The following is a 24,460-nucleotide window of genomic DNA, read 5'->3' as shown; positions in this document are numbered from 1 at the left end:
GGCACGGGGGCACACAGAGGCGTGGGGGGAGGGCGTGGGGGGGCACACAGAGGCGTGGGGGGAGGGCGCGGGGGGCACACAGAGGCGTGGGGGGAGGGCGCGGGGGGCACACAGAGGCGTGGGGGGAGGGCACGGGGGGGCCCACAGAGGCGTGGGGGGAGGGCACGGGGGGCACACAGAGGCGTGGGGGGAGGGCACGGGGGGCACACAGAGGTGTGGGGGGAGCTGTGGAGGCCCCACAGAGGTGGGGGGAGGGCGCGGGGGGACACACAGAGGCGTGGGGGGAGGGCACGGGGGGGGCACAGAGGCGTGGCGGGAGGGAGTGGGGGGGCACACAGAGGTGGGAGGAGGGAGTGGGGGGGGGCACAGAGGCGTGGGGGGAGGGCGCGGGGGGGGCACACAGAGGTGGGAGGAGGGAGTGGGGGGGGGCACAGAGGCGTGGGGGGAGGGCGTGGGGGGAGGGCGTGGGGGGTCCACAGAGGCATGTGGGGAGGGCGTGGGGGGGCACAGAGGCGTGGGGGGAGGGCGCGGGGGGGGGCACACAGGCGTGGGGGGAGGGCGCGGGGGGGCCCACAGAGGCGTGGGGGGAGGGCGGGGGGGGGCACAGGGCATCCTGCACAGGCAGCCCCTGGGCGCTGCACTCGGAGGCGCAGAGGCAGAGACCCAGCTCTCACCCCGAGCAGCCTCACCTGACGTCATCAGCGAACGCCAGAACAGTTCTCTGTGTGCAAACACGATTCCCAGATGCCAGACACACTGCGTCTGACACGTCCACGCCAGGAGCCCGGCCTCGCGGCTGACACGTCCACGCCAGGAGCCCGGCCTCACGGCTGACACGTCCACACCAGGACCCCCGGCCTCGGGGCTGACATGTCCACGCCATGAGCCCCGGCCTCGCGGCTGGCACATCCACACCAGGACCCCCGGCCTCGCAGCTGACACGTCCACACCAGGACCCCCGGCCTCGCGGCTGGCACATCCACACCAGGACCCCCGGCCTCGCAGCTGACACGTCCACACCAGGACCCCCGGCCTCGCGGCTGACACGTCCACGCCAGGAGCCCCGGCCTTGCGGCTGACACGTCCACACCAGGACCCCCGGCCTCGCGGCTGACACGTCCACGCCAGGAGCCCAGCCTCGGGCGTGGCACTCTCCCCGCATGGTGCAATGGTTAGGTCTTGCACACTGCTGGCGTCTAATAGCGGGTGGCTGGCTGGCTCAGGGAGCAGGAACTGTGGCTTTGGTTCACGTCAGCCGACAGGATTTTGGGATAGCTAATGACACGTGTTCCTCCCGGGCCTTTCTCAGAGGCCAAAATTGTCACTGGAGCTCAGGGACCATTGCGTCAATGACTCATGCAGTCTGAGGAAGAAGCATGGCTCCACAGGAGCTCAGGCCACACCGCCCATGGTGATGCCACGGGAGCTCAGGCCACGCCGCCCGTGGTGACGCCACAGGAGCTCAGGCCACACCACCTGTGGGCAATGCCAAGCTTCCCTGTTCTACTGAATGGATGCGCCCCGTGTGCACCCATGTTGTTCTGTAAGGATACACATAAATTACATTTTGCAACATAAAAAAAAGCTGCCACCCAAATTCAATGTAAAAATTTTCTTTCTTTCTTAAGGTTACATGAGAGTCAAAAAAAATCTGAACTTATAACTGTGTTTAAAAGCTGAGCTTGGATGCACAGTGAATAAAATACCTTCTTAATTGCATATTGTCTACTCTTAAGCAAGAAAGAACCTCCAAAATGCAAACAAAAGGGATGTGACCAAAATCAACAAAGAAATCACTATTTCTAAATAAGAGAAAGCCTAGAAAATTAAAAACACATTTTTTAAAATAGCATAATTTATCAATGCTGTTATGACATTTTGCTTAGTAAAGGTCTATCAAATTTAATAACCCCTCACAGCAAGTTTTAAATATTCAGAACTTCTCTAATAGAAAGAAAATTACCTGTCTAAGGTCTTTTAACTAGAATAAAGATGATAAGGACTGGGCATTTTGGATTTTTCTGTAAAATTACTTCATCTCCATTAGAATACTGGATTTCATTAACTTGGCGCAATGCTTATTTTTTAAAAAAGATTCAATAAACAGGAATCTATTTTTCTGTTTTGTATAACCTTGAATGTTCAATTAAATTATAATTCATCTATTATATTCCAAACCTTTCAAGGAAAACGAATAATAACCAAGAAATGTATTAAGGCAAATTGGACAGGAATTCTTTTTATAAAAAAAAAAATCATTGAATTTACTTGGTGACCAAAAAGACATAATACATTTAATTCTTGATCAGATATTAGAAAAATAAATTGGTCTCCAGAAAGTATAAGGATATTACGGATGCAAAGAGAATGTGATTTTTTTGGAGAAAATACAAGGGGGGAGGGTTGTATTTCTAAGTACCAGCTCAATGCCCCTCCCTCACCTCACTGTCCTGAGATGTGACCAGGAGTGTCATCCTGTAACTCCTCAACCACCTCACTCCCGGAGAGCCGCGCCCAGGGAAGCCAGCGCAGCACACCCCCCAAGACGAGGGAAGTGCGCCCCTGGCAATCACAGGCCAAATCCCCGTTGCTGGGAGTAAATCATAGGAAATAATGAACCAGAGGTTCACTTGGCCACCTCCAGATGACTGACTTAGGCTTAGGGATTCTGGTTCTTCACTGACCTTGGAAGCCTCACTGTGCTCTGAGTGCAGTTAGGGTCTGTCAGGTGAGTGGGTTTTATTTCACACCGCATGGGACCACCACCACGGGAGGGCACTCTCAATCACAGTCTGTCCACCTCCGGGCTCATTACCTGGCAGGGACTTGGACCACTTGACCACGGACAGCAGCTGCCTCTCGCCCAGCTGGTTCAGGCTGGTCAGCAGGGAGCTGGAGGTATCCGGCTTTGTGTTGTCGTGTCCCGCATAGACCACCTCGGGCTCGATGCTCATGAGCAGGTTGATGAGGGACGGCATCAGCTGGACCTCCTGGCTTGGTGAGAAGGTGATCCTCTGGCCCAGCGCCGGGCCTTCGCTCGGGAGGCCCACGGACTGAGGAAGCGCCACGCCGTCCAGGGCACGGACCACCCGGACCTTATTGAACTTTTTGAACTTACGACCTAGAGAAGAAAAGGGGAGAGAAAGAACACGGAGGCCAGGTGAGCGCCGAACACCTCCCCGAGTGCCGTTTTTGTTAAGCCTCAAGATCATAGCAGTATAGATCATCACACCAAGGACATGAGATAAATCCCGCATGGTAGCCTTGGGCTTGGATGAGAAGTAACAGTGCTGGGCGTGAGCGGGGTCAGGAGGCTCTGCGGGAAGAGACAGCGCCCGAAGCCAGAGCTCCGCACCCACCACACAGACAAGATCGCCTCCCAGAGCTGACGCGGTGGCCTCCCCGAGACAATTGCGGAGTCCTCAATTACGCTGCATTAAGAATACGCATAGATATGAAACCGTATAACATCTTTTTTTTTTTACAGTCTCGCAAGTTCCTAGATTCCGTGAAACCGGTCTTTGAATCACAATAAGGACAAAAGCAAGGAGTCGTCTTGCGGTGGGGGAGAGGCTGCAGCCCGTGGTCCGTGCTGGGGGATGTTTGTATTCCTAGACATTTCTGGGATTTCTCGTCCCATGAATTCTCGCGTTAGGAAGGAAATGGCTGGAGCCGCTGAGTGGAATTTGCCTTTTGAGGATGGAGGCAGGAGACCAGGGCTCTCCCCAAGAGCGCTCCTCACAGCCGCTGTTCACAGGGTGCACAGCCCGGCAGGAAGGTCACCTGGGTTTCAGTCGCGTGGTGGTGCGTCAGGAATGAGCGGTTGGTCCACTGGAAGGAGGCCTGCTCACGCTGACCGTGGTCTCGCCGAGGAGGTCACCTGACCACGTGAGGCCCCATCTGGCTGGCAGCTTCCAGTGCACTCCACACGAGCGTTCGTGAAAACACCGCTGAGCTTGTTTCACCTCTGAGCTTGTTAGATGGTTGGCAGCAGAGCATGGATCCTGGGCCTTTAGAGGAGACGTGGACTGTCCACTTTGCTCGGTTACCAGCAAAGACTGGCAGAAGGCCAGCGGGCACAAGTCTTGCTGCTCCTCCCCGTTCATTTACCTGCTGTGTCTGTGATCACTGCGATTTCCGAGCTCGGGCAGTGCTGTGCCGCTGCAGGGTCGCGCCTGCTGCGCAGTCAGACACATGGAGACCACACCCGTGCTATACTGACGCAGAGCAGATCCAGAACTCAGAGCAAAGGGGACAGCTTCAGGTAGATAAAAGAAGAGGACACAGACTCCGGTGCGGAGATCAAATGGGCTCCGGGGGAAGGGATGGGAAGAAGAGCGACGAACGTGCGAGGATGCGCTGCTGTGCTCCGGAGGCTGCGCGCGCGCACAGGACCGCCCGTCAGCCTCGTCCGAGCCGTGACGGCCATCCGCTCCCGCGTGGGAGAGGGGATGAGCAGTGAGGAGCCGCCCCACCCTGGGACGGCTGGAGGCTGAGTTTGTGGGCTCGAGGCCTGGCCTGCCTTCCCACTCAGACGTCCCCAGCGGAGGCTAAGGCAGGAGCTGCGCTGTCATTCAGCGCCCCAAAGGCTGCCTCCAACCTTGTCCCCATCACCAAGGTGACGTGAGCCTTCGCTGGGCTCTGACCCTTACGCTCCTAAGCACCCAATTTCCTGCCGCCTTCTGCCCCTGTCAGGTCTGCTCATAAGCCTAGGCTTCCTGAGTCTCTGGGGAAAAGAGGGAGACACATGGCAAAAGCAAAACCAAAGCGGGAAGCCATTTGGAACCAGGTCTCGTAGGTCTTATTTTACCAAAGCAACCCTTGGAAAGGAACCTTCGCATCTCATCGGGAAGGGGAGGTCTGGGGGGTCCTGGCCGCGCCCGGGCTCCCACGGTGAGTGGGTGTGGGGTGCGGAGATCGGTCCGTGCTACATTTACTCCCATCGCTCAATCCTTCTTCACGCCCCAGCCACTCACTCCCCAGAGCCCAGCGTGGCCAGCAGCCTGCTGCCCGCAGAGCGCGGCCTCCCTGAGGGCTGCTGGGATGGAAGAGGGAGACGCTCTTCCTGAGAGGGCTCACCCCAGACCACGGAAGTGGGAGGGACTGAAGGAACGCGGGGGGGGGGGACGCGGGGGGGGGGGACGCTGCCCTGTCCAGCGGCTGGCATTTTGAACTCTAAAGACTACTTCCTCTTTGGGATCCAATCAGGCAATGTCTCATCAGAGGACAAGTCTGTTAAGAATTTTGAAAAAAAAAATGCATAGTATTTAAAAGATTCTTTCCTGAAAGGGCTAAAGGATGATAGTGTTGCCAAGGCCGCAATCCACTGCCTACTGTGACCGTTAGTTTTGTTCTTAAAAAAAAATCAGCCTCTCTGTGGGAGGTGCGGGGCGTCTTCAGCCTCTCTGTGGGAGGTGCGGGGCGTCTTCAGCCTCTCTGTGGGAGGTGCGGGGCGTCTTCAGCCTCTCTGTTGCAGGTGCGGGGCGTCTTCCTCCCGTCGGCGCTCAGAGGAGGCCACCCCCTTTTCACCCATTGACTACCTCCCCAAATTAAAATTTGGGGATGCATTTCTTTAGACTGATTTTATCCGGTGGTATTTGCTTTGGAGATCAAGCCTACGATTTATTACTCCATTATCTAGCATCGGGTCACAATTTTTTTCTCTTAGCGTTTTAAACAAAACGGTAAGTCATTTGACTGTGGTGTTATTATTAGTCAGCCATAACAGTCTCTGTGCCTCCTCCGTCCTTACATTCTGGAGCTTGGACTCGGGGCCTTGTACTCGCACTGGACTTTCACTCTAGGTTGTGCTCTGTCACTGGAGCCACACCTCCACTTCCAGCTTTTTAATGGTTAATTGGAGACAAGAATCTCTTTTCTGCTTGGTCTGCCATTGAATCCTGATCCTCAGATCTCAGGGTCCTGAGTCACTAGATTCACAAGCCTGAGTGACTAGTGCTCAGCCATATTCCGTATCCTACTTAACATCCTATGAAATATGAACCGCAAAGACCCACGTATCTTCAGTTGTGTCTGATCACAGTTCGAGTACGGGGAGGATTGTTTTCTGATGTGTCTGACACCTCATGCAATGTTCAGCTAAGGTCCGGGTTAGTAACGAGGCACACGGATGTAACCTCCGCGGGGTCTGTGGGATGGAGGCTTGAGGAAAGTGCGAGGCGTCTCCGTGTCACTGGGCGGGCGGTGAGGCTCGATCCCCGTGGCCCTGCTGTGCTGACTCTGTCGTGGAGATGGCTCTGCTGGCTCAGCACCAAAGCCTGACGTCCTGCATGCCGCGACTCTCCTCAGAACCCGTCTACGCTCCCACCACTGCCCCCAGCCGCCATCCCAGCAAGCGCCAGCGAACGCCCGCCAGAGCGCGCGTGCTCTCCACCCATGCTGCGGCGAGGCCCGGCAGGCCCCTCCCTGTCCCCACCGCGGGCCGAGAGCCGCTGGGTCAGTTCTCAGTGCCCCAGCCCGGCGGCCGCCCTCCCGTGACCCCACACGCTCCCACGCCTCTGCCCCCCCGTGGCCACTCGGCCTCCGTGTCTGCTCTTTATCGTCACCGTCACACGGAGTGCCCAGATTCGGCCGGGGACCACACAGCCCCTCTGTGGCCCAATCTAGCTTGTCTCCCCCTCTGGGATGACCACCATTCACAGCTCCAGCCCGCCGTCCAGACCTCCAGACCTGTGATGGCGGCTCGGCCTCCCACGGGCCATGGGCCACGGGCCACCTGACCGACCAGAGCGCGGCGCGGAGCGGCGGCCCAGCGGCGGCCTCCCGCGTGGCATCCGACCCCGTCCGGCAGCGCCCGTGCGCGCCGTCCTCTCTCTCGGACGGTTCTGTCTCCGCAGCAAAGCGAGCCTGGGCAAGCCTCCTCCTCAGCGCGTCCAGGACCACTGAGCTCAGGATGAACTCCAGGCTCTATGAGATCATCTGGGCCGTCCCCCCGCGGTCCCCCACAACCTCCTTGCTGTCCCCCACTGCACCCGCACAGACGCACCACTGTGCTCAGCCTGGCAGCGCCCCGCCAAGTGACATTACTTCACAAGTTCACCTCTCCCTGCTCGGCCCTCAGCAAACCGTACGTAAAGCAGAATCTCCTGCATCATGGACAGCGCCAGACCTCCTTCTCATACTCAAGGTGTGGAGCAAAGCAGTTCTCCTACACGGAACTGTGTCCTTGAAGGCTGCAAAGAAACCCACAGGAGGTCTTGGGGGAGATGCGGTCTGAGGGGGGAGTCAGTCTGAGGGGGTAGACAATCTGAGGGGGGAGGTACAGTCTGGGGGGAGGTACAGTCTGGGGGGAGGTGCAGTCTGGGGGGGGAGGTGCAGTCTGGGGGGAGGTGCAGTCTGAGGGGGGAGGTGCAGTCTGGGGGGGGAGGTGCAGTCTGGGGGGAGGTGCAGTCTGGGGGGAGGTGCAGTCTGGGGGGAGGCGCAGTCTGGGGGCAGGTGCAGTCTGAGGGGGGAGGTGCAGTCTGAGGGGGGAGGTGCAGTCTGGGGGCAGGTGCAGTCTGGGGGGGAGGTGCAGTCTGGGGGCAGGTGCAGTCTGGGGGGGAGGTGCAGTCTGGGGGGAGGTGCAGTCTGGGGGGAGGTGCAGTCTGAGGGGGGAGGTGCAGTCTGGGGGGAGGTGCAGTCTGGGGGGAGGTGCAGTCTGAGGGGGGAGGTGCAGTCTGGGGGGAGGTGCAGTCTGGGGGCAGGTGCAGTCTGAGGGGGGAGGTGCAGTCTGGGGGGAGGTACAGTCTGGGGGCAGGTGCAGTCTGGGGGGGGAGGTGCAGTCTGGGGGCAGGTGCAGTCTGAGGGCAGGTGCAGTCTGGGGGGAGGTGCAGTCTGGGGGGAGGTGCAGTCTGGGGGGAGGTGCAGTCTGAGGGGGGAGGTGCAGTCTGGGGGCAGGTGCAGTCTGGGGGGAGGTGCAGTCTGGGGGGAGGTGCAGTCTGGGGGGAGGTGCAGTCTGGGGGCAGGTGCAGTCTGGGGGGAGGCGCAGTCTGGGGGGAGGCGCAGTCTGGGCGGGCAGCACAGCACAGTACAGGCTGGTGGTGTGGCCAGACCCAGACCTGGGCCACACACACTTGTCCACAGTAGCCGCCCCAGCGTCTGTGTCCAGCCAGATACCCGGCGTTTCAATCTTGTAGTCAGATTGTGAGGGTATCATCAAAGCAATGCTTGGGCAAACGAAAGGAAGCCAAAGAAAGCCAGTCGGCAATAACAGCTAATAGGAGGTTAAGGCAGAATGACCCAGGTTCAGATGGGTATAAGTAACAGAACTGAAGTACGAGTGTTCATAGAACTAAGACAATGTAAAAGCCAGATGAACAGTTCAAGCTGAAAGGAAGAAAAAGTAAACCACAAAAATAATCTATATTTTCAAAAAAATGTCTCCACGCACACCTCCAGCTATCCATTGAATCATTCCGTGATGTGCTTATCTTTGAAAGAACTAATTACCTCAGTAATAGTTTAGCGTTCTTGCCATAAATGCAAAATACAGACAGAGCTGCATTCATTTTGGAATTTTTTTTGTGAGTCATCGAGCAGGAATGTTTTCTAAAGGAAAGAAGTTAAAGCAGAGAACCTAAATGAGAAGATATATTACCATCGTTCGGGTGTGGAGCCTGCTTCCCACAGAGCGATGCACAGCAAAGAACTCAGCGCAGGAGTTCACCGTGACCTACTCAAGGAAGGGAAGTGATTCAGTAAAGCAAGACTCGTGTGCACCAGAAGACGAAAGAGCCCAGACATAATTCTTATAATGAGAACTTAGTCACTGGCACAAACAGGAAGAAACTGCCCGTGAACAAGATCTGTGAAGTGACATGTCAGAACCACGTTTCTGACTTGGGATTTTATGGAGTCCTTCACAAAGTTCTTTAGTGTTCTTCTATGTGTCATGTTGAGCAAATGGTTTGGTTCATATATCAGAAACGAGAAACCTCAACAAGGAGCAAGAAACAGAAGTGAATAAAGAAGGGAGGGAGAGAGAAGGGACAGGAAAGAAAGGAAAAGGGAACATGGGCCTTGAACTGTGATCTTCCTGATCCCCAACTCCATTGTAGAGGGGGTTACAGACATCAGCAACCACTAGGGCCCATAAGAGCTTAGTAAACCAGAAAATCTCTTTATTGGTACATGATCTAGAACACTCCTAACACACAGGCACACGCATCCATGGTCAAGAATATCTACTGCAGGAGAACTGACAATTATGGAAAATTATAAACGAATACCCATTAACGTAAGAACAGAGAAAAGCAATGTGGGATGTTCATAAAATGAAGTACCACAAAGTAGTTAAACATGAAATCCTATGGTCACATATAAATATGAACAAATCTCATCAACCCAGCACTATGGGGAGAAGAAAGCTTAAGAAGTAGGTGCATGTGTAGCGTGATGGCCAGTTCCGAGGGTGGTAAGTTAGTTCAGGATTCCTGCCTGAACTACGAGCCTGCTGATGTCAAGCAGTGATTCAGCATGGCGAGGGAGAGAGCTGCATAGTCCAAGTTATTTCAAAACTCTGCAATGTCTTACTCCTTAAAGACAGTAAAAACGAACATCTGAAACACCTCTGAGAAGTGTATGTATGGCAGTGTGAAAAACTACTTTAAGTAATACTTTTGCAGACTTGATATATATTCCATAACAAAATAATATGGCAAGTTGTTAAATAATCAGGAATCGTAACAAACTTACCCTTCACAGTCAACTATTAAAACGATGACGCAAATAGGCACTTTGGGCGATGCTGACCCATTTCCAGTTACAGCGCTATACATGGCTTACGAAGGTGATGCCTAGCAAATGCTTTCGATCATCGATGATGAGCTTTTGAAAGTAACAGCTGACTTCAGAACCAGCTCTGGTGAAGCCAGAACTCTGTCACCAAAGATGCATGGAATGAATGTGAATAAAATGGCTGAGGGCCACACTGGTGGGTCACACTTGTAGCCTTAGCTACTTGGGAGGCTGAGTTTGGGAGACTCGTGGTTCAAGGCCAGCTCAGGCAGAAAAGTCCATAGGACATCTCAGTAGAGAGCTGGGAGCAACGTTACCCTAGCCAAAACAGGAAGTCTAAGGGGAGGCCATGCCCAACTGCTTGCATGGAATGAGACTTGGTCTCAAACATAAGGAAAACAAATCCCAGGGCTGGAGGCCTGGCTCCGTGGTAAGGGCCAGCCTACCAGCGCCGGGGCTTTGAGGTCAAACTCTTACACACACACCAGCAAAATGTTTGTGAAATGCAGAATTCGTAAGGTTGTACTTCTAATCAGTACGTTTTTGTATTCCATTTAAATACTTGTATTTACTTGAATTATGGGAATGTGTGACTATTTTCTCAATAAACCCTGCAGATTCTGTCTGTAGTTGGGCCATTTTGCGTCTTTCCCCAAAGGCCGGCTAGCCCGAAAGGCTACATCTGTTGCCCGTTCAGCAGGCATCGGTGCTGGGTGCAGGCGGGCGGCCGGCACGCAGGGGGCGGCGCAGGGCTGCAGGAGAAGTGCTTGGTAAAGGGGGGGACGGCTCCGTCTGCATGCTGCCCTGGGTCATTGGTTTGGAAAGGTCATGACTCCACCATGTGCCAGAACCCCAGAAGCTGCAGAACCCCAGAAGCTGCAGATCCCCAGAAGCTGCATGGCCCAGAAGCTGCATGGCCCAGGCTGCCTTTGGCGCTCCCTTCCTTCTGGTTCCTGCCAACTGACTGACTTTCTAGAAAAACCACAGGGTGCTGTGCTTTCTCACACACAGACTTTGTCTGTCCACCTGTAGTCCGTCTGTCTACCCTTGAGAGGCTCCTCTCGAAGCCTTTGCCAACGCTCCCACAAGTGCTTTCCTTTCCTCCCCTTGCCCCAGGCCACTGGCTCTGGCATCCTATGGTCATGTGACAGGCGGTCACCGCGTCTCCTCTTCGCCAGCCTCAGCTGGATGTCTGTAAACCTGATGTGATATCCTGTGGATGGCGTCATTCATCTACCAGTCACCAAGACAGAAAAACAAAACCAAGCCAAAGCACCAGGAAACAAGGGCAGGTAAGACCACCGGGACTTTCGGGCCCTGGGGGTTCGGGGACCCAGAGCCCGCGGGGAGGGACGGGCGGCGCTCACCTCCCAGCACCATGCCGGCCTGGCAGCACTTTCTAAGGCGGCAGGCCGGGCAGTTCTTCCTGCGGATCTTATCCACAATGCAGTCATTTCGCCCAGCGCATAAGTAGTTATGTTGCCCTGAAAAGCAGACAGAAAGTCAGAATTATTCACGGCCTTTGCAGTGCAGGTGAGTGGATGGCGGGTGGACACGGTTGGGGAGCCGGTGACCCCCCAGCCGGGCTGACCGCCCCTCACCCAGGCTTCGAGGCCAGAGGGAGGCGGTCAGTACCACGTCATTTAAACGTGCGGCTAAGTGTGCAACCAAATAAAACACAGTGTGTGTCCATCTTAAAGACTAAGGAGCTTAGCAGCTCAGCATGGAACGTTCCAGTGGGGGAGGAGGGGTTCTAGGGTGACGTCACAGCCTCGAAGGGAGACCTGGCCCGCCAAGCGGAGCCTGGAGCCCAGTCTATTCTCCACCATGGCCATCGCCGACAGTCAGAGTCAGGAGAAGCATCGTTGTGCAAGCAGAGTGCAGGGGCTCTGGGGGGGGCGGGGCGGTGGTTAGTTCCTGGAGAAACGATGGATCAAGGACTGGGCAGGAAATGTAGGACTGGAGCTTGGGCTGCTTGGTTGTGGAAAGCATTTGATTTCATCGAGGGCTGATGGCCATGTGTCCACGGGCTGGGGTGGGCCCTGGACCAGGAGGGGCCGAGGATGGCTCTGCCCCTGGGGGAGGTGTTCCATGTGACTGGGTGATGGCACAGTGGGCCTGTGGTCAAAGCCTCGCTGTGGGGCGCTCCGAGCCGGACGGGCTCGCCCCACCAGCCCACCACTGGAGCCGCCCCAGGACGGAGCCCCCACACCTCTCTTCTCTGTCATTCACCCAGCCCAGGGAACATTGTGGTCAGCCACAGAAAGTGGACCGAGGCTGGGCGGAGAGGGGACCATGGGAGGAACGTCAGGGACGGAGCCCGGGGAGTGTCCGACTGGCAGGAGTGCGCACGGCGCGGCGCGGCGGAAGGGAGGATGCCGGAGACTGCGCAGCACACACCCGCTACTTCGAAAATTGATCATTAGAGGTAACTCGTTAAGCGTTTTAGGCTGGTGTCATAAATTATATTTTCGGGTTACACAATCGCCTCGGGGAGTTGGGACAGCACTATAAAAAGAAAGTTTTAGAGCTGATAAAAATCAGGATGGGTAATAAAAGTTAAAACGGCATCCTCTGCCGTCCTGATGAGCTGACAAGCGCTGTGCAGTCCACAGGGACGCAGGCAGGCCTGGGCTTTACCACACGCATCCCTCCCTCCGTGGGGGTGCGCAGCCTCTGCTGCCCGGCCTGCATGTGGGGGGCACGGGAGGGGGCAGGGGTGCAAACAGGAGAGCCAGAGGCCTCTGCCAGAGCGACCCCAAGACCGTGACACAAGCCATTTCCCCTTTTTGCTGATAATGGGAGCACATGTTATCTTTCTTTTAGAATAACCAGGAAGGCTTCAACATGTATCTTGTCAGAGATTCAGAGCCTGTGCAGGACCATTGCATTAATAATTGTGGGCAGCGGCGATCGCAACTTCTCTGGAGGTTACTATTCTTCTAATGCTGTTATTTGGTTTGAGAAGTTAACACCTAATGAGTCTGCTGGTTTTTTTATATATATACATATAAAGAAATCAAAGTTTCAGAGAATAGTCATCTCAAAAACAATCTGATCTACCCTAAGGTTAAGCTGGCGGTGTCTTCTAACTTTTTTCCCAGGCTGGCCTCAAACTGTGATCCTGACTGATCTCTGCCTTCCCAGAAGCCAGGACTGTAAGTGTGAGCTGCCACACCTGGCCCCTGACATTTATTGTCTGTAAGGACTGAGTATTCTCACTGGATTTGATTTTGTTTTCGTTTATTTTTTAGAAGCACTATAAATGGATTATTGAGCTGCTCTGTGGTCATCCTACATGTTATCAAACACCAAGTATTCACACCGAACACTCCCAACAAAGTATTCACACTGTATACACCTGTTGTAGTACTCACACCATATACACTGAAAAGTATTCACACCAGATACACCCAGCAAAGTATTCACATTGTATACAACAGGCAAAGTAGTCACACCATATACACCCAACAAAGTATTCACACTGTATACAACAGGCAAAGTAGTCACACCATATACACCCAACAAAGTATTCATACCGTATACACCTGGCACCAAGGCAGCATCCACCAGTCCCTACATCATGAGAAAGTGATCTCATCAGCATCCCACCTGTAATGCAGAGACAAAGACCGGCTTCCTGTGGGTCTGCTGTGCTGGACACACAAGCTAAATCAGGGAAAGTGACCCCAGTAACTGGTACCCAGGAAAAGTAACGGCAGACCTCAAGATTCCCGCGGCCCGCCCCTTCCGTCGCTGTGAGGGAACCTCTCCAGCGGGCGCTGCATGCCTCCCGCCGAGCGGGAATCGAGAGGGATCTGATACGGATGCTGACGCCATTATTGCAGCTCGGCTCTATTACCCGACAGGCACACCTGTCAGACTGAAAGGCACCAGTGGGTCCAACACCTGGGCCTGAAAATCACCCGTCGGGAGGCGGGAGCAAGACAGAGTCAGAACTGGAATTCGAATTACGATTGAGAAAGAAATGGAGAAGACTCAAAAGAACTGTGCTGGGAAAGAAAAAACACAGGAATTCAGCAGGAAGATCTGGGTTGTGTTTTAGTTAAAGATGGACAAACAGCAGAATGTGTGAAGAGGAGCGGGCAGAAGGCAGAGGGGAAGCAGGCGTGGCTCTGCACGGCAGGCTGGCCTGTGTCCCGTGCCAGCCAGGAGCGCTGGCATGAGAAGCCTGCCCCGCTCAGCCTGGCACAGGTGGACGGTGAGAGCACGCCACACGGGCTGACAGCTCATGAAGCTGGCTCCCAGCTGGGAAGTGTGGGCGCCACTGGCTCACACCTGTAACCCTCGCTACTCAGGAGGCTGAGATCCGAGCATGGAAGCCAACCCAGGCGGGAACGTCTGTGAGACTCTTCTCTCCAATTAATCACCAAAAAAGCAGAAGTGGAGCTGTGGCTCAAGTGGTAGAGCACTAGTCTTGAGTGGAAAAGCTCAGGGAGCCCCTAGGCCCTGAGTTCAAGTCTAACACACACACACACACACACACACACACACACACACACACACACACACACACACACACACAATTGGAAAGCAGGCTCATCAGCTGAAATGAGGGCAGAACATGTTGGAAGGTGGAGAAGAGAGGAAGTGAAGCCCGCCTGCTCCCTCCCCCACAGGACACCTTGTGGAAGGAGTGGGCAGACTGGCACAGACGCCTTTGTCATGAGACTCCTTTTCTATCGTAATGATGCCTCTCCCCACCCCCAGAAATCCATCTAGCAAACTTCTGCTTCCCCTGATACAATGAGGGTCTTTTGTTTGGCAAATACTTAGTACAGAGGGACACTAGCAAACAGGCAAGGGGGCAGGCTCAGCTCCCTTTGATCCATACAGATACCACAGGACCTTACAGCCTGCCAGCTCACACGAGTTCATCTCTTTACGCTTTGTGGGAGCCATCCAGCACGGTGTGAGCACCTCATAAAAACTGTTACAAAACATGCTCTGAACCTCACTGGAGAAATTCCTGGAAAGATGAACAATTCAGAAAACCCTGCTTGCAAGTGTTTAAGGACATAGCTGTGAGACTCTGACCTCTCATAATACTTTTATAACAATAGAATCATCACTCCAACACTAGTTTTAAAATATTCTGTACATAACAAAGATGGCTTTCTGTTTAACTTGAAGAGATGTCATTCTGTCTGCTGAATGTCTTCTAAGCCCTATACTATTGAGACACTTGTCATCAGAGAAGAGGCGATTCAGAAAACATGTCCTTCTGCAAAATAAAACCACAGCCCATCTTTACATCTAAAGACTCCTTGCAAGTACTAGGCAGAGAAAACCAGCAACAACGGCGTGTGAGCAAAGAGACTGCCACTGTCCAGCCAAGTGCAGTGGCTCATGGGTCATAGTTTAAAGACAGGCCGGACAAAAAAAGTTAGCAAGATCTCACATCAGTAAATAAGCTGGGTACGGTTGCGTATGCCTGCAAATTCCAGTTACTTAGAGGGCTTGGAGGTGTAGGATCAGAGGCTCAGTCAGGTTCTAAGCTAAAGCAGAACAGGAGTGTGGTTCAAGAGGCAGAGCACTTACCTTGCAAGTCAGAGACCTTGATTTCAGACTTCAGTACAGAAGAGAGGGGGTGGGGAGGGAGGGAGAGAGAAAGAGGACAGAGGAACAATTTTCTTTATAGCACAGGAAACAGGTGCCTTCAAGAATATGTCTTTTCTATACATCTTAACTTTATTGACTCATTGAAAAGTGTTTTTTATATTTTCGTGATTCAAACAAAACCTAGCAACCATCAAAGCTTAGCCACAAAGCATCTAATGATAGTGTTAGCTCACTTAAAATATAATTCTCTTCCCCGCCCCCCCTCCCCCTGCTAGCTCCTAGCTCACAAGCAGAGAGGGGTGGGCGAGAAGCCGATCAGAGAAAGTGGGGAACCCCAGGAGGCTTAGCCCGTGCCAGGCTCCAGGTGGGCGTGCAGAGTGGGAGCAAGCGAGAGACGGTGCCCAGGAGGTCCAGAATGCTCACTGATGCTCACGCGTGGTGTGGAGCCACTGCCACCGGATGGACTTCCAAGCCAGAGCCTCAGCACCAGGGCTGCGCGGTGCGGCAGCCTGCGTCTCACCGACGGCCCCAGCAGTACTTCATGCCGTGCAAACCAACACACCGGCAACTGCTCCTTCACACTTCCCAGCGGTTATTTACTGCATCTCCGGCAGTTTTCCAGTTGTGTGTTGTTGCCTACCAACGTGTTCTGCATGTGGTATGTGTTATTTGATGGTAGAAAGAGCAGTAAGCTGGATACATGGATTTTTTTTACCCACCATTATTATAGTCAGGGACCTGCAAAAGAGGATCCCTGGGTGGACAGAAATGTGTGCATGACCCCAGCGCCTACCATGTGACTTTACAACAAACCATGTGACCTTATAGAAAACCTGTACCTGACCCCAGCATGTGACCTTACAACAACCAGGGGCTGACCACCACATGAACCATGTGACCTTACAGACAACCTGTGCCTGACCACAGCGTGAACCACGTGACCTTACAGACAATCTGTGCCTGACCACAGCATGAACCACGTGACCTTACAGACAACCTGCACCTGACCACAGCATGAACCACGTGACCTTACAACCTGTGCCTGACCACAGCGTGAACCACATGACCTTACAACCTGTGCCTGACCACAGCGTGAACCACGTGACCTTACAACCTGTGCCTGACCACAGCGTGTACCACGTGACCTTACAACCTGTGCCTGACCACAGCGTGAACCACGTGACCTTACAGATAATGTGTGCCTGACCACAGCGTGTACCACGTGACCTTACAGACAATCTGTGCCTGACCTCAGCGTGAACCACGTGACCTTACAACCTGTGCCTGACTACAGCGTGAACCATGTGACCTTACAGACAACCTGCACATGACCACAGCGTGAACCACATGACCTTACAACCTGCACCTGATCACAGCGTGTACCACGTTACCTTACAACCTGTGCCTGACCACAGCGTGAACCACATGACCTTACAGACAACCTGTGCCTGACCACAGCGTGTACCACATGACCTTACAACCTGTGCCTGACCACAGCGTGAACCACATGACCTTACAGACAACCTGTGCCTGACCACAGCGTGTACCACATGACCTTACAACCTGTGCCTAACCACAGCGTGTACCATGTGACCTTACAACCTGTGCCTGACCACAGCGTGAACCATGTGACCTTACAGACAACCTGTGCCTGACCACAGCATGAACCACATGACCTTACAACCTGCGCCTGACCACAGCGTGAACCACATGACCTTACAACCTGTGCCTGACCACAGCGTGAACCATGTGACCTTACAGACAACCTGTGCCTGACCACAGCGTGTACCACGTGACCTTACAACCTGTGCCTGACCACAGCGTGAACCACGTGACCTTACAACCTGTACCTGATCACAGCGTGTACCACGTGACCTTACAACCTGTGCCTGACCACAGCGTGAACCACATGACCTTACAGACAACCTGTGCCTGACCACAGCGTGTACCACATGACCTTACAACCTGTGCCTAACCACAGCGTGTACCATGTGACCTTACAACCTGTGCCTGACCACAGCGTGTACCATGTGACCTTACAGACAACCTGTGCCTGACCACAGCATGAACCACATGACCTTACAACCTGCGCCTGACCACAGCGTGAACCACATGACCTTACAACCTGTGCCTGACCACAGCGTGAACCATGTGACCTTACAGACAACCTGTGCCTGACCACAGCATGAACCACATGACCTTACAACCTGCGCCTGACCACAGCGTGAGCCACATGACCTTACAACCTGTGCCTGACCACAGCGTGAACCATGTGACCTTACAGACAGCCTGTGCCTGACCACAGCGTGAACCATGTGACCTTACAGACAACCTGTGCCTGACCACAGCGTGAACCATGTGACCTTACAGACAACCTGTGCCTGACCACAGCGTGTACCATGTGACCTTACAACCTGTGCCTGACCACAGCGTGAACCACGTGACCTTACAGACAACCTGTGCCTGACCACAGCGTGTACCACGTGACCTTACAACCTGTGCCTGACCACAGCGTGAACCATGTGACCTTACAACCTCTGCCTGACCACAGCATGAGCCACGTGACCTTACAGACAACCTGTGCCTGACCACAGCGTGAACCACGTGACCTTACAGACAATGTGTGCCTGACCACAGCGTGAACCACGTGACCTTACAGACAACGTGTGCCTGACCACAGCATGAACCACGTGACCTTACAACCTGTGCCTGACCACAGCGTGAACCATGTGACCTTACAGACAACCTGCACCTGACCACAGCGTGTACCACATGACCTTACAACCTGTGCCTGACCACAGCGTGAACCACGTGACCTTACAGACAACCTGTGCCTGACCACAGCGTGTACCACATGACTTTACAACCTGTGCCTGACCACAGCGTGAACCACGTGACCTTACAACCTGTGCCTGACCACAGCGTGAACCATGTGACCTTACAATCTGTGCCTAACCTCAGCGTGAACCACATGACCTTACAACCTGTGCCTGACCACAGCATGAACCACGTGACCTTACAACCTGTGCCTGACCTCAGCGTGTACCACATGACCTTACAACCTGTGCCTGACCACAGCGTGAACCACATGACCTTACAACCTGTGCCTGACCACAGCGTGAACCATGTGACCTTACAGACAATGTGTGCCTGACCACAGCATGAACCACGTGACCTTACAACCTGTACCTGATCACAGCGTGTACCACGTGACCTTACAACCTGTGCCTGACCACAGCGTGAACCACGTGACCTTACAGACAACCTGTGCCTGACCACAGCGTGTACCACGTGACCTTACAACCTGTGCCTGACCACAGCATGAACCACGTGACCTTACAGACACCCTGTGCCTGACCTCAGTGTGTACCACATGACCTTACAACCTGTGCCTGACCACAGCGTGAACCATGTGACCTTACAGACAATGTGTGCCTGACCACAGCATGAACCACGTGACCTTACAACCTGTGCCTGACCTCAGCGTGAACCACGTGGCCTCACTGTTTGTCCTCGGGTTCTGAGTACTCAGCTGTCTTAGTCCACTGGGGTCATGGGGACAGAATTCCGTGAGCCGCCTGGCTTACACGGGTACAAATCCTTGCCGTATTCTTCTGCAGGCTGGGAAGTACGTGAGCCAGGCTCTAGCTCTTTCTGATGGGGGCCTGTGTCCTTCTCCCTACATAGAAGCTTCTGGTACTTGCACAAGGCTGAGCTACCTCTCCTCAGAGTCTAAGAGACTCTTTTCTGCAAGGTGACTTGTCCTGTTGATGAGTCTCATAAAAACAAGGCCCAATCACCTCCCTTTTGGGGCAAGTTGTGTTTAAAAATTAAGAACCACTGGTACTTTAGAAAGATGATAGGACAGCGCCCAGGCCCAGAGTTCAGGCCCCACAACCAGACCAAAAAAAAAAAAAAAGATGATAGAAAACAACTCATTACAAGGAAACATTTTTATGCAGAAAAATATACAGACATTCCTGGGGACTACAAAATACCCAAACGTGAGTTCAGATTGAATCAAGCCAGTCAGGTGCTGTGGACCAGTGTCTAGAACAGAACCCAGTGACTGTGGGAGGGGTTGTAGGCCGGGCTGTGCTTGCCTCTGTATTCACAGATTCCTTAATTCATGATGCATGCATGAATACAAACATGCTTAGGGATCCATGAAAAAGCAGGGCAACACATACACTGCACGTGGTATTGGTTATAGAGTAACAGATCCTAAGCATGCATGATATACACACAGGTAAAAATTGAGGTGCAGATACAGGAGACTCACAAAGGAAGGAAAAGATGAGCACTATCGGATCAGGCATGGTGTTGCATGCCTTTAATCCCAGCTACATGGGACCTGGAGACAGCAGGGCCAGGGCCCCAGGCTGGTGTAAGAAAAGCACAAAATCCTATCTGAAAAAAAGTCCACGGCTGGAGTCACGGCTCAGGCGGTAGAACACTTCCTAGCAGTAGATCCTTCTCTACCACACCACACACACACACACACACACACACACACACACACACACACACACACACACACACACACACACACACACACACACGGCTCAGGCGGTAGAACACTTTCTTAGCAGCCCTCCTCTACCACACACACACACACACAATTTCATTATTGATCAAATAGGACCTATACCTTATTGGCAGTGTCTCTGTCCTCCCCCCTTTCTTTTCTTTTTTTCTTTTTTGACAGTCATGGGGCTTGAACTGGGGCTTGGGAACTGTCCCTGAGTCTCTTTATGCGTAAGGCTGGCACTCTGCCCCCTACGCCACAGCATCACTTCCGGCTTTTTCTGAGTAACTTACTGGAGATAAGAATCTCCCAGACTTTCTTGCCTTGGCTGGCCTTGAACTGCGATCCTCAGCTCTCAGCCTCCTGAATAGCTAGGTTGACAGGCCTGAGCCACCAGCACCTGGCTAGTGTTTCTGTTTTTTTTAAGGAGAGTGTATCACTTGAGTCACTAGAAGTACAAGGACTCAAGCCAGAGCAAGAGCAGAAGGCTGAATTCATGACACCAAATGCCATCTGTCACTATGTAGTTTTCAGTATAGCAGAGGGTGGCTTCGACAGGTCACCGTGCCATGGCTCCTTCACGCTCAGTAGTAAACTGAGAAGAAACCTGGGTATGGAGCTTGACGTGAAAGCTAGTCAGTATCTACGTGTTTACATTTAGGATCATGGGAAAACTGCCAAAGGGTAGACTGTGTCGGAAAGTAAATTAAATGGGATGATTGGTAAAATGCCTTCTCAAAGACCCAACCACTCATCAAATAAATGATAGTGGAGGGATTACTGGATGATTTTGTGGACTGTGAGAGATAGAAAAGGCAAACAACTCACACTGCTGTGATGACGAGCTGAATGTTTGTCTGACTCTGATGCCCTGTGAAGGGACCTGTGCCACTGCCCGTTTCCCATTGATCTGTGGCACCCGGAAGAAATACTTCATTCACAAGAGTTTTCCTTTCTGCCTGGCGCCCACCATGGCCTGTGGATGGCCTGAGTATGTCTCGCTGACTCTGTGCACATCGCTTCCCACATGAAGCCCAGCTCTGTCCACGCACTGCAGCAACCAATGACCTGCCACCTCTGTGGTCAGCGACATGCATGGAATTAGCTAGAAAGTTCCGCTCTCCCCTTCCTCCTCATTGCTCTTACCCCTTACCGCTCAGTGTTTGGACATGGCGGCAGACGATGAATGAAGGGATGCATGCACTAACGTAATGAGGGCCTTAATCGTGAGTAAGTAGTAGGAACATGGATGATATTCCAACACAATTAAAAAACCTGCCAGTGCCTCTCTCCGGTCTCGTGTCCTGTGAATAACTTAACTACATTACGCTTACTCAACCAGGTTGCATCAACTTTGACTACTGGAAATGCCACCCAGAGCCGTGTCCCAAGAGGAAGAGCGGGGCATTACCAATGGGGGTGACAGGTGCTGGCTGAGCACAGCTGTGCCCAGTCAGTGCCTGCTGCTTTCCTAGCACAGGAGTGCTCCCAGGAAACAGAGCTAGGCCAGGGGAGGAGACACCCTGCCTCTGTACCTGCCGGCCACTACCACTTCATCTCCTAGAGGAGAAAATCCCCGTCCTGGGGAACGTGTGACTATTTTATCAATAAACCCTGCAGATTCTGTCCAAAGATTGGCCAGGCGCAGGTGTTTGATTTATAATGCATTGTGAGCAAGTGCATGGTAATGGTATTGCTACAGGTCCATCCTGTCCTTGAAGCTGTATAGAACCCCCTATAGAACCACCTATAGACTACGGGATGGTCTCTGGGGAGAGCTCCAGCCACAGAGCCTGGGGGAAGCTACCTTCCATGGGGGGCCTCCCTAGCCTCCATGACTCTGGGGGGGCACTCTACCTTCCGTGGCGCACGGGGGAGCACCCCACCCTCCATGACGCACGGGGGAGCACCCCACCCTCCATGACGCACGGGGGGCACCCTACACTCCATGACGCACGGGGGGCACCCTACACTCCATGACGCACGGGGGGCACCCTACACTCCATGACGCACGGGGGATACCCTACCTTCCATGGCCCTCTTGAAGAACACCTTGCAGCTCCCGCAGGTGAGGACGCCGTAGTGGCAGCCGGACGCCTCGTCCCCGCAGATCAGGCAGATCTTCTGAGGGAAGGACTCCAGGCTGAACTGCGGGCTGGGGCCGGCCTCCGAGTCCGTCCTGGAAGGGCGACACCAGGCTCGTGAACGGCGCCGGCCCTGGGGCCTTGCCCGCAGAGCGCTTCCCGCGGAGGCGGCCGGGCCGGAGCGCGGCGGGGACGCGGGGCCGGGGCCGAGCAGGCCGGGGGGGGGGGGCGCGGGGCCGGGGCCGAGCAGGCCGGGGGCCGGGGGGGAGGCGCGGGGCCGGGGCCGAGCAGGCCGGGGGGGGGGGGACGCGGGGCCGGGGCCGAGCAGGCCGGGGGGGGGGGCGCGGGGCCGGGGCCGAGCAGGCCGGGGGGGGGGCGCGGGGCCGGGGCCCAGCAGGCCGGGGGCCGGGGGTGGAGGGGGGCGCGGCTGGCCCCGCCGGCTCGGCTCGCGCACGGACCCCCCCCCCCCCGCCCTTGGTGACTCGGCAGCATTCAGAAGTCCTCGGGAGCGCGCGGGCGAGCCGGGGTCAGAGCGGGGTCAGAGCGGGCGCGCGCGCGACGCTCCACTTCCACGCCCGCCCGCGCGCGCGCGACGCCTGCCGCGAACGCCTGGGTGGCCCGGCCCGGCCCGGCCCGGCCCCGCCGCACCGACACCAGGTAATCCCGAAGCTTCGCGCCTCGTGAAGCGACCCTGCGCCCCGCCGGGAGGAGGGCCCCGGAGGGCCCGGGCGGCGCGAGGGGCCCGCGGGCCTCACCTCAGGTAGTTGAGATAGGGCGGGTAGAGCTGCGGGCGGCCGTCCGTGAGCGCCGCGGCCGGGTAGCCGAGCGCCGGGGCGAGGCCGAGCGGCGGGTAGAGCGCGGGCGCGGGCGCGGGCGCGGCGGCGGCGGAGGTGGCGGCCAGGCCGTCCCGGGGCAGCAGGCAGGCGGCGACGCCGGCCCCGACGCCGGGCCCCGCGGGCCTGCAGGGCGCGGGCGCGAAGGGGCCCGGCGGGGCGGCGGCGCCCGGCGCTTTGTAGACGAGGCACTCCAGGGCGGGCGCGGGCGACAGCGAGGCGGCGGCGGGGCCGGGCGCCGCGCCGTCCCCGGGCCGGCAGGAGGGCGCCCGCGGCGGCGGCGCGAAGTCCGCGAAGGCGGCGGCCCCGGGCGCGGGGTACGGGCGCGGGGAGCGCGCCGCCGCGTCCGCGCCGCCCTCCTCCTCCTCCTTGATCTTGAGCGCCGCGGCCTGGAAGTCGCCGAAGCCCGGGAACGCGTCGTCCTTGGGGTCGGGGTCGGCGTCGGGCGGGTAGGCGCAGGCCGGGAAGTCGCCGGGGCCGTCCAGCGCCTCCCCCTCCAGCAGCTGCCGCGTGCGCGCCGCCAGGAGCGCGTGGCCGAGCGGCAGCACGGGCAGCGGGACGGGGACCAGGTCCAGCACCGCGGCGCCCGGCGGGCCGCGCCCGGGCTGCGGGGCCGCGTCCTGCTCCGCCGCGGGGCCGCCCCGGGGCCCCGGCACTCGGGCCCGGGACAGTGGCCCCCCGGGGCCGTCGGGTCCGGCGTCCTCCTCGTCCCCCTCGGCGGCGGGTGGCTTGGGGGGCGCGCCGGGCCACGGCGGGGTCCCCGGCGCGGGGAGCAGCAGCGCCCGCGCCGACGGGGCCGGGCCCCGGGGCGGCCCCTTGCCCGCGGCGCCCGCCCGGGTCTCGGGCCGGCTGGCGAGCAGCGCCGGGGCCCCCTTGGTGGCCGGAACGCGGGGGTCGTCGGGGAGCTCGGCGCCCCCCGGGCCGAAGAGGCACCAGGCGCCGGCGGCGGCGCAGGCGGGCGGGCTGGCGCGCGCGCCCGGCGGCTCCAGGAGCGAGTCGAGCACGCTGTCCAGCAGCCGGCCGTCCTTCTCCGGGCCCGCCGCGTCCGCGCCCGGCAGCTTCGCGTCCGCGGGGCCCCGGCCCGCGCACGGCCCGGGGAAGAGCAGCCCGTCCAGGGAGGCGTCCGACGGCTGGGGCCCCGCGAAGACCGCGCGGTCCCCGCCACCCAGCAGCGGCGCCCCGACCTCGGCCGGGGCCAGCGCGCCGTCCCCCGCGCACGGGGCGCGGGCGTCCTTGGGCTTGGGCTCGGTCATGACCGCGGCGCCCCTTCCCTCCCGGCTCCAGGGAGCAGGGGAAGGGGGCGCGGGCGGGGAGCCGCTGATATAGGGGCCGACGGAGGGGCAGGAGGGCTGAGTGCGGGACCCGGGGTCTCCGCCTCCGAGGGGGCGCGGCGCCGGCCAGCCCGGGCGCGCGCGGCCCCGCCTGCGGGAAGGGTGGCGGGGGTGCGCCCGCCGACAGCGGAGGAGAAGGTGGCGCCCGTCCCCAGCCCGCACGGGCGGCGGCGGCCGGGGAGAGGAGCCGGGGAGGCGCAGGAACCGCGGTGCCCTCCGACGCTCCCTTCCGCCGCGCGCCCCCGCGGCCGCGCTGCTTCCCCCGATCCCCGCCGCCGCGGGGCGGCCCGCAGCTCCGGCTCCTGGCTCCGGACGCACGCGCGCCGCCGGGACTCGCGGCGGCTCCGGCCCCGGCGCTCTCTACCC

The 24,460-nt window shown here is 56.7% G+C and overlaps 1 protein-coding gene across 1 annotated transcript in view; it reads right to left on the bottom strand.

Annotated features, from left to right (window-relative positions):
• Nucleotides 1-24,016, bottom strand: part of LOC138824431 (progesterone receptor-like) — a 34,987-nt gene extending 10,971 nt beyond the window's left edge. Inside the window, exons 1-4 of the mRNA XM_070018277.1 lie at nucleotides 22,686-24,016; nucleotides 21,874-22,025; nucleotides 11,103-11,219; nucleotides 2,816-3,121 (exon numbers count right to left, since the gene is read on the bottom strand). Coding sequence (XP_069874378.1) covers nucleotides 2,816-3,121; nucleotides 11,103-11,219; nucleotides 21,874-22,025; nucleotides 22,686-24,016 — 1,906 coding nt within the window. The remainder of the gene's footprint in view (nucleotides 1-2,815; nucleotides 3,122-11,102; nucleotides 11,220-21,873; nucleotides 22,026-22,685) is intronic.
• Between the last annotated feature and the right edge of the window lie 444 nt (nucleotides 24,017-24,460).

Source organism: Dipodomys merriami, unplaced genomic scaffold (genome assembly GCF_024711535.1).
Source record: "Dipodomys merriami isolate MVZ:Mamm:240054 unplaced genomic scaffold, mDipMer1.0.p SCAF_129, whole genome shotgun sequence".
Taxonomy (NCBI): Eukaryota; Metazoa; Chordata; class Mammalia; order Rodentia; family Heteromyidae; genus Dipodomys; species Dipodomys merriami.
Note: the sequence above shows the minus strand (reverse complement) of the source record. Positions and strands in the feature narration are given on the sequence as shown.